Here is a 10,800-nt window from a genome sequence, read left to right on the forward strand (position 1 = left end):
ATATTATTTGGCACAATTACTGTGCATGGTGATTGACAGAATACAATAAAACCAGTCCCTAGCCTGCAGAGCTTATGTGTTTGACTTAATGAACAGCAATCTAAAATTTGGCAGATGGAACATTAGAAGAAGGGAAGACAGTAATAAATTGAAAAAGAACATGCCATTGTTTCAGTTATGTTTGGTCTTGATTAAAGGCTTACTTGATACAGTGCAGAGCAGAGGGACATGCGGTTAAAGTAGCTAGGCTGAAACAACTCCCCTTTCTTCTGCAATAGCAATTTCCTTAATCGCATATTTGTCTCATTTAGCTACTTTATAGACTTTCTGCATCACCACTTGCTTTCCCAGCTATCCATTCTCCACATTCAATCTGAGCAATTCCATTCTCTACATCTACTATGTGCAATTAATGCCACTCTTATTCAAGCACCTGTATTGCAAAACCACAGACTTTGATTTTTGCCTTTTTGTCTCACCATTTTATATTCATAAGACAGTCTTCAGGCAGCTTCCCCGCTCTGTTGTATGCTCTGGTATCCTCCTCACAGTTCTCTTCCTTGTTATTATTATTGACCTGTTCAAGAACTGAGACCTGCTGGAGGGCCCCTACTCCATGAAGAATATGAAGGACTTCTTTGCTATGGCATCCTGGAATATGCTGTTCTTGGGAGGACCAAATGTTGAGTGGCAATGTAGGTGCCAAATTAAAAATGGCCTTTGGAACATACTTTTTTTTATTTAGGTGTACATGTCCATTTGTGCCAGCTTAGTGTAATGGTTTGAGGGTTGGACTACAACTCTGGAGGCCAGGGCTCTATTCCCTGCTTGGCCATGGAAACCCACTTGGTGACCTTGAGCAAGTCATGCCATCTCAGTCCCAGAAATGTTATTGAGGCTCTGGATGGGTCTCGACCCCAACTTCAATTCAGTTGTCCGGATGAGCCGAAGTCTGATCTAGAGGCTCCGGGGGATGGTTGACCATGGTTGAAGATGGAGTCAAGACCGTAGGGTCAGGTTCCTGAATTTCTCTCTCAGACTCCAAGCCCAGATCGAGTTGGGTCACCAGAATTTCAGGCGAAGGCTCACAAGAGGGGAGAAGAATAGCAATTCCACAAACAGTTCTCTGAAGCTGCTAGTACAGCAGACAAAGAGAATTGGAGAGGCACAGGACTGTTAGGGGTTTATATCGGGATGGGCAGAGCTACCGCCAAAACGTTTCAGAATGTTGCAAACTTAACTTTGCCCAGTGACTCTAGAAGGTTCTGTGTTCACTGCGCAGGGACAGATAAAACCCATTTGTGTGAATTCACAGATGACCACTCGAAGAACTACAGTTACAGGTGAATAACCTGTCCTCATGCCATCTTAGCCCCAGAAAATCCCATGATAGATTCGCCTTAGGGTCACCATAAGTCAGAAACTTGAAGGCACACAACAACAAATATGTCTATAGCTTCAACCGTTTTAGCATTTCCTGATGTTTCAACTTGGTGAGCTGTTTAATATGTTTTTATCTTATTTAAATTATTTTACTGCTTTTATCTGGAATTGTTTTAAATTGTTTCTATTGCTTTAATGGTATGTTTCCCTGTAATTTTTTGATGGAGAGCAGGAGGAAATAGTTTAATTAATTAATAAACTATGACGTAGTCATCAAGCCACTGATTTCTATTATCATCAGTTTTTCCCTTCTGAAAATTCCCCATTTCCCACTCGCTCTTCTTTTTATTAGTTTCTTCACAATATAGACAAATGGCATTGCTATTGAATTTCTCTCTAGCCTTGATAAATATGATCTCTGTCATTAATTCCATCATTAGATCATGTAAACACCACAATGCTGTTCCAAATGTTTCTTATCTTCTACATCCAAGGCAGAATTTTTGTCCTAGTCTTTAGCTGACCTTTGGCTATTGCCACACTGCAGAAGTGAAGCAGCTTGACACCACTTTAACTGCCATGGCTCCATCCTGTGGATTCTTGGGATTTATAGTTTAGTGAGGAAATCAGTCTGGTCTGTCTCCAGATCTCTGGTGCTTCACCAAACTACAAATCCCAGTATTCCACAGGATGGAGCCATGACAGTTAAAGAGGTGTAAAACTGCTTTATTTCTTCAGTGTGGATGTACCCCTTTTGTCCTGTCTGGTGCAGTAGTTTGAGCATTGGACTACAACTCTGGAGGACTAGGGTTTGAGTCCCAGCTTGGTCACAAAACCCACTGGGTGACGTTAGGCAAGTCACATGTTCTCAGCCTCAGGAAAAGGCAATGGCAAACCTCCCCTGAAAAAATCTTGCCAAGAAAACCCCATGATAGGTTCACTTAGGGTTGCTGTATGTTGGAAATGACTTGAAGGCACACAACAACAACTACTAGTGGCTATAATCTCTTAAAGTGGAATCCATTCAAAACATGTCACTTTAGCACTTCATCCAAGATCTTCTACTCTTTCTTTGTCCCTCCATCAGATTTAACATTCTCACTTTCTAGAACTTTCTCCTATGTCACCTTATACCAGAACTATGGTATGTACAAATATCTGACAGAAAGCTTTTTAACATCCTCCCTTCTGATTTTTCTTTTTTAAAAAAACTCTCATTGTTCAACTACATTTCATGTATAAGATCAAGATTCAAGCCTTTGCTTATTTTCTCTCTGTAGGATTTTCATATTACAGCTTTTTTCTTGAGCTCATTCACTTGGGGCATGCTGTAACACACAAACAAGCTTGACTTGTGGTCCATTTTTGTCTGCCTATACTGTATAGCTAGCATTCCACTCACACTTTTCATGATTAAAGACTCACAGCTGGGAATAGCCGAAACCTCTATCGTCTGTGCTACACTTTACAGTACTGGATTTTGTAATTCAGAAAGGTCACTTTATCAGCAACACTCCCTCGCACAGAAATATGCCTGCCTATTATTAGTGCTAATGAAATGGAAATGCAAGACAGCACATATAATCAGAACCCTTTTCAGACAGGCTGGGCACACACAATAGGAGGAGGGAAAGCTCTGAACTGCAGCCATGTTAAAGATGCAAGCAGCCCACTCCCTCAGTTTGTATAACCTTAGAAAGGAGCAGTTTGGAAGGTTGTCAGATAATGCTGAGCTCTTGTTTAATTTGCATTTTAGACTCCCTTGGCTTTTATTACCATGGTATCTCAGTGTTCAGTAGATTACGGTAGTCTTTGGTGTTGCTGTTTTATTCTCCATTCTCTCTTTCCAGTTAAAAAGGCAGGGGGGGGGGGGGGGATATCATGCTTGCTCTGATGGAAGGTGGTTTTGTTTTGTAAGACTGAAGCTGGGGACAGAATCACAGTATGTGAGTAAAATGACCCTTGCCAAAAGAACCAAATCCTCTGGAACATAATCCTCAGAAATCTCAATCCAGTGCCGTAGTTCAATAATGAGGAGAAGGCTCAAGGGAGAACCAGACTAATAGTATTATAGTATTTGATTAATTTAAAGTAGCAAATCTAGGCATCTTGGAGCATTGGACTACAACTCTGGAGGAGATTTGTGTAAAATCCCACGTGCTCAACTGCTTGAGACTTTGAAATCCATCATGCTCAAGATTCACATCTAAAACTTTGCTTTCATTAGCTTCTGATTTGTGAGCCATGTGCTCGATATCCTGCTCAACATATTTACAGTAGGAGCAGCCAAACAAGCCATAGGCCTTCAGTCTGGTTTGTTTAGTATGATATTCAAATTTCATGGGATTCATAGTTCTGGCTTCATTCAGTGGCGTCACCAGGAAGGTGCAGGGGATGTGGACCGCATCCTAAGGGAGGTGACGCCACTGCTCCTCAAACACCTACTGTTTAGCAAAAATGTATCTCTTTAAAATGCTGAAAATATGGTGTGAATGGGGAGAGGCTTTGTGGGAGGTGAAATTTTTTTAAAATTCAAATTTTCGCTATAAGCAACCATTTAATTTTTTTAATTACATTTTTAAATTTTTCTTTAAAAACATCACATTTTACCAAATTTTCACTTTAACCACATGAGACTATGTATATGTGAACACATTTATTATGTTAATGATACTGTAATTTAAAGGTATACATTTAATTTTGCTATTTGTTTATGTCACAACTATTACCATTACATTCAATGATATATGAGAATTACAATTTATAAATAAATTAGTACACGAAACATTACTAAGGAGGTCAATGGGGGTGTGACACCATGAGTTGCTGCACTGGGTGACGCCTAGTGATGCCTTCACTCTACACTAGAGAAATAACCTACAGTCAGCCCTTCTTATACACAGATTTTTTATAATTCAAGCATCTACGGTTTGAAAATGTTCCAAAAAAGTAAAATTTCAAATATCAAACCGTGATTATTTGTTTGGATTTAGTAAGAGACAACAACAGATATTGTTAGGATGTATGATACGTAATGGGACGTAGAGCATCCACGGATTGTTGTTAATCGAACGGGGGATCTTGAACCAAACCCCAGCGGAAAGAAGGAATCCACTGGATTTCGGGGAAGGGGGTGTGATCTCGGGTTTGTTAGGAAAGAAATAGAGCCGGTGCACAAGCTCCGGCTGCCAGGTTAAACAAACAGAATGGAGGCTGTGAATTTGTTTTGGCTGTTCTCATTGCAAGATGGAGGGAGAGACAGCACATTGGCTGGGCTGGAAAACAACTTCAAGAATACGAGCTTGTTCTGATGTCCACAGGTGGCAACTGCTAGCTGATGAGATAATGAAAAGTTGAAATAGTCAAAGATTCCCATACGCTTAGATTAAGATATGATCAGAAGTGGCAACTGCAAGTCAAGTTATAAAAGGAAGGCGGGGGTTGGGAAGAGCAGTAGGAAAAGAAAAGGACAAGATCATAAAAATAAAGACATAACGCTGAACACGAAAGTGAGGGAATAGTTTGAGCTACTAGATGTGCCCCACATCAGAGTAGGATGAGAGCTGGATAGTGAGGGGGAAAAAAGCAGCTGGTAGAAAGAAAATACAGCTCATTTGGGATGTGGTGCTGGAGAAGGTCCTGAGACAGTCGTAGACAACCAAGATGAATAATGGGGTTCTAGAGCAATCAAGCCAGGGAGGACTAAACGAGGCGTCATGCTTCGGACACATTATGGAAAAAATGAATACAGTCGACCCCCTCCGTTTTCCATGGGGGATCTGTTCCGGACCCCCAAGCGAAAACAGAGACTCGCACTTACTCAAACCCATAGGCTTGAATGGGGTGTGCCCCATTGGGAATGGTTTGTTTCTCCAGTAAAGTAATGTAGTTCCTGTTCATCATGTTACTATTGAAATATGATACCATGACATGCTTGCTACAAAAAACGGAAAAAGCCATAGTCATTTCCAAGCTTCAAGCAGATTGCCATACCCTTTTGTATGACTTGAGACTATGGCCTGTTTACAGACAGGCCAAAAATAAAGCTGCTTCGAGTCACTTTGGAGGTATGGTATTTCCAATGATGCATGAGTCCTAAGGGTCCAAAAGCCACACCAAAGCTGCCTCCAGTCCTTAGGACAGAGCGTGGCTTTGGTGTGGCTTTTGGACTCTTAGGACGCATACATCATTGAAATACCATACCTCCAAAGTGACTCGAAGCAGCCTTTATTTGGCCTGCCTGTAACAGGCCTATACAATTTATTTGCCAGGGCCAATGCTATGATTTTTCAACATCAGTCCCATTCCCCACATCTGAAAACAACCTGCTATGATACCTTGAATGTTTTGCAGATTTTTATGCCTTTTAGTTAGCCTATTAAAGATTTTTACTACATAGATTCTAAATTTTCTTTTGGCCAACACAGCTATTGTTTTTTCGCATCCTCTCAATATCAGATGTTCTTTGTGTCACAGCTTTCAGTATAAAGGGATGCGGCAATACAATCCTGTAGTTTGTCCAGTTTGCCCACAGCCCTTGCTCAGCCAAAGCATTCTCTGGATATGGCTGTTATACTGCCATCGATTCCTCAATGTCTGAAGCTCTAGTTTGGAAGCAGTTTGCACCTGTCCTAGTCTGACATTACCAGTCCCAAACTTCCTTGCAAAATCTGTTCATACTTCAAGCCTCAGTTTTAAACAAATCTGCATGAAAGAAATAACCTAGACAGCTCCTCGGTCTGAAGACATTTATCAACTGGCATTTTCTGAGTGCATTTCAGAATGATCTACCAAATAGAACAACCGCCAAGGCAACCGGTTAATTTTTCACTATGAATGAAAAGTAAGCACGGGCAGCCTTCTAATTTTTTTCCGTGCCTTTACTAATTATAATGAGAGAGCACAGTTTGATAGAAGGTGTCAAAACTGTGGTAGTCTTTTGCTTCTGGTAATATTACACATGAATTTGTAAGCCAGCATGTGTATTGCTGGGAAACTCAAACCAGCCTCCGTCCAAAAATGTATTCTTCCATATTAGAATGTGTTTGACCTTGTCCTTCCAGCCACGCATGCCCTTCACAAGTCGAAAAACTATGAAAAGATGGGCAGGTTTCTGTGCCTTGGCAAGGGGAAGCTTATTACAGATTGTAAACACTTTGCACATTAACTTGGGAGTAAATCCTATTGAACAATGTGATTTACTGATGAGAAATGCATGACTGTGATACATGGTTTTGTCCTAGTCATAAAATCATAGGATAGTAGAGTTGGGAAGAGACCCAGCAAGGCCATCCAGTCCAACCCCCATGCCATGCATCCCACAAATGGCTAACCAGCCTCTGTTTAAAGACCCTCTATGGAAGGAGACGCCACCCACACCTCCGAGGAAGGAGTGGTGGTTTCCACTGTTGAACAGCCCGTACTCTCAGGAAATTCCATCCTAATGTTGAGGTGGGAATCTCGTTTCCTGGAGCTTGCATCCTTGCTGCTCCGGATCCTGCTGTTCTCTGGAGCAGCAGAAAAACAAGCTTGCCTCCCCCTCAGTAAGACTCACTCCCTTCAAATACTTAAACAGGGCTATCATATCACCACTTAACCTCCTCTTATCCAGCTAAACATCCCCAGCTCCCTGAGTCATTCATCATAGGGCATGGTGTCCAGACCTTTCAACCATTTAAGAGTAGTCGCCCTCTTTTGGACACGCGTCCAGTTGCTCAACATCCGTTTTTATTGTGTTGCCCAGAAATGGACACAATATTCCAGGTGGGGCCTGACCAAAGCAAATAGAGTGGCACTATTACTTCCCTTGATTGTAGACACTATACTTCTATTGATGTAAGCCTAAAATGTGCATTGGCCTTTTATCGACTGCTGCATCACACTATTAACTCATGTTAACTTGTGGGTCTACTTTGGACTCCCTAGATCCCTTTCACACGAGTGTCATTCAGCCAGGTGTCACCCATCCTAGATCGGTGCATTTTATTTGTCCTGCCCGAAGCAAAACCACAGTCCGGTTGAATTTCATTTTGTTAGCTTTGGCCCAGCTTTCTAGTCGATTCAGGTCATTTTGAATTTTTGATCCTGGCCCCTGGAGTATTAACCTATTCCTCCTAATTTGGGTCAATGCAAATTTGATAGTATGCCCACAATGTCATCCACAGGGCTCTGTCTGGGCCCAGTGCTAGTCAAACCGCCTTATCAAATGACTTGGATGACAAAAGGGGGGCAACGTATCAAATTTGCAGATGGGTATTTTTAGCCTGGAGAAGAGAAGGTTAAGAGTGGATTGATGCCCTGTTTAAATACTTGAAGGGATGTCATATTGAGGAGGGAGCAAGCTTGTTTTCTGCTGCTCCAGAAAACAGGATACAGAACAATGGATGCAAGCTCCAGGAAGAGATTCCAGCTCAACATTAGGAGGAACTTCCTGAGAGTAAGGGCTGTTTGACAGTGGAACACACGCCTTCCTCTGAGTGTAGTGGAGTCTCCTTCGTTGGAGGTCTTTAAACAGAGGCTGGATGGCCATCTGTCAATGGGGATGCTTTGATTGGGAGTTCCTGCATGGCAGAATGGGGTTGGACTGGATGGCCCTTGCGGTCTCTTCCAACTCTACGAGTCCATGATTCGGTTCCTCCATAACGGAAGCCCCATAGGTTCCCATTAGCCCCCCTCCATTCCTTACCCCAAGGACCAGTAAGCCACCCTCCTCTCTCTGTCCTCACAGGGGACCCCAAGGCCTCTCCCTGCCTCGGGTCCTACCTGCGGAGCAGCTTCCCTCCTTCGCCTCTTCCCATCACCGTTGATTCCGCCGCCATTTCATATCTGCCGCCAGCCCCTCCCATTGGCTGCTTCCGACGCAGTCCCGCCCTCTCCCGCCGCCTAGAACGCAGCCATTGGCCCGTTCGAATATGACAACCGTTTAACGACCACCCTCGCGGGCTCGAGCACAATGGGAAAGAGAGGAAGGGACTATAGGGCGCTAAGGATTATGGGGGATGTAGTTTTATGAGTGTTTTAGTTGTCTTTTAACGTGTGTGTATATATAATGTTAACACATACACCTTATCTATCTATCTATCTATCTATCTATCTATCTATCTATCTATCTATCTATCTATCTAATGTAAATGTAAATGTAAATGTATATTTATTATTTGTTTTATTTATTTCATTTATATCCTGCCTTTCTCCCCAGAGAGACCTGAGGTGACTCACAGATAAAACCCTTAAAATTGTTATAAAATTCAAACAATTCAAACATCTATATATAAAATTACATAAAATATACATTATAATATATATATACACACACACACACTGTGTGTGCGTATAAATATAATGTAATTTTTAAGTGTTTTTAGATTTTGTTTTTAACATGCTTTTGACAATCCAGAAAATACGCAAGTGTAGCTGCGTTGGCCATTTAGCAAATTCAAACAAAAACCCACCAAACAGGGATACCCTTATTGCCCAACCAAAATGCACAATACTGTACACTTGTCGCAAGCTTTCAAAGCTCCACTGACTTCTTCACATCAGGCAAGATGGAGGAGACAAAATATTGGAGATGTTAGTCAGGTGCCTGCAAATTGTTGGCAAGATTGCCTGGTGAAGGAACAAGTGGAGTTTCGAAAGCTTGCAACAAGTATATTGTGCATTTCAGTTGGCCAATAAAGGTATCACTTTATTGCATTCTCTGAAGATGCCAGCCACAGAAGCTGGCAAAACGCCAGGAACATACTCTTCTAGAACATGGCCACATAGCCCCAAAAATCTACAGAAAACTAAAGGTGTCACTGTTTGGAAATTTTTTGAATGTTTTTGACATGTTTTTCGTCTGTGAGCTGCCTTGGGTCCCTTCTGGGAGAAAGGCAGCATACAGATGAAATAAATATTTTAAAAATGTGCTTAAAGCCCCTTAGCGTATGGTATAAAGAGGCAATGCTAAGAGGTTAGCAGCCCTCAGGGTCACCATAAGAAAGACATCTTGGAGTAGTGGTTTGAGTGTTGGGCTACAACTCTGGAGACCAATCCTATTTCTGAGATACAAGAGGCTTCCATCCACTATCCACTGAAATAGAATTAGCCTTTGATGGCTGGAGGGAACATTGGACTGCAACTCCCATCCGCTTAATCAGGATACCCAATGGGGAAAAATACTGGGAACTGCAGTCCAGTAACATCTAGACGGGCTCATCTTCCCCCAATTGGAATAATTTATACAACTGTTTAAGTTCTAGTAGCCACAGGTCTGGTTAAGGTTCTGGGCAAGACAGCCCAGGGCTGGTATTGTAAAGCTTTTCTGTCAACTTTTACAATGCAGTTGAGCTCTCCAAGCCACAGTAGGTGAATACTGTCCTTTTAAAAATATCTTTTTTTGCCCTAATAGGGCAAGGCTGTTTGTAAAACAAAGATTTATATTTAAAAACAAAACAAAATGGGGATTCAGAGATAGCAAAATGAACTTCTGTGAAAAAATGAGGTTATGTGTAACAAATCTTAATTAGGAATTATATAATAGAATTAGAGAATCACAGAGTTGGAAGAGATCACAAAAGCCATCTAGTCAACTCCCTACCATGCAAGAATACACAATGGAAGCACTCCCAACAGATGGCCATGTTTTAAAACCTCCAAAGAAACAGACTCCATTGTTCTGTGTCCTTGTTTCTGAAGCAGCAGAAAACAACTTTGCTCCATCTTTACATCCTTTCAAATATTTAAGCATGGCTATTATGTCACCTCTTAATCTTCTCTTCTCCAGGCTAAACATACCCCGCTCTCTCAGCCACTCCTCATATAGTGTGGTTTCCAGGACTTTTACCATTTTGGTTACCCTCCTCTGGACATGTTCCAGCTTGTCAATATCTTTGAATTATGAGGCCCAGAAATACACGCTGTATTCCAGGTGAGGTCTGACCAAAGCAGAATAGAGTAGCACTTCCCTCCATCAAGACACTATACTCCTATTGATGCAGCCTAGAATCACATTAGCTATTTTGGCTAGTAAGATAATCAGAAATAGTTAATATTGTTTTACTGTTGGGTCTTGTGATAAATTTCTTCTTTTAAAGGTTGTGTTGTTGGTGTGTGACCCTAACATGGGGTTTTCTTAGCAAGATTTGTTCAGAGGAAGTTTGCCAATGCCTTCCCTGAGGCTGAAAGCATGTGACTTGCCAAGGTCACTCAGTGGATTTCATGGCCAAGCTGGGAATAGAGTATTTTAAAGGTAGCCCTTGTTAATATTTGCCTTCGTATATAAAACATGTGAAAAATGTTGAAAATATGTGCAAAGAGGATTATTACTAGCTACAAATTTGGGCTTTGAATCTGTCTTTACTTTGAAATCAGCAAATTAAGTCTAGGAGTTTGCACTTTACAATTCTAAGTCTCATGGAAGTCAGAAATTATCCA

At 41.5% G+C, this 10,800-nt stretch overlaps 2 protein-coding genes across 5 annotated transcripts in view; one reads left to right on the forward strand and one right to left on the reverse strand.

The window, feature by feature from the left end:
- The window catches only part of ARHGAP19 (Rho GTPase activating protein 19), a 29,909-nt gene extending 21,679 nt beyond the window's left edge, over positions 1–8,230 (reverse strand). For both annotated transcript variants that reach the window (XM_042458795.1, XM_042458794.1), the window contains exon 1: positions 8,146–8,230. In XM_042458795.1, the coding sequence (XP_042314729.1) occupies positions 8,146–8,228 (83 nt within the window). In that variant the 5' untranslated portion in view covers positions 8,229–8,230. The remainder of the gene's footprint in view (positions 1–8,145) is intronic.
- ZFYVE27 (zinc finger FYVE-type containing 27) overlaps positions 1–10,800 on the forward strand; it is a 668,411-nt gene that overhangs the window by 401,796 nt on the left and 255,815 nt on the right. The window lies entirely within an intron of this gene.

Source organism: Sceloporus undulatus, chromosome 3 (genome assembly GCF_019175285.1).
Source record: "Sceloporus undulatus isolate JIND9_A2432 ecotype Alabama chromosome 3, SceUnd_v1.1, whole genome shotgun sequence".
Classification (NCBI taxonomy): Eukaryota; Metazoa; Chordata; class Lepidosauria; order Squamata; family Phrynosomatidae; genus Sceloporus; species Sceloporus undulatus.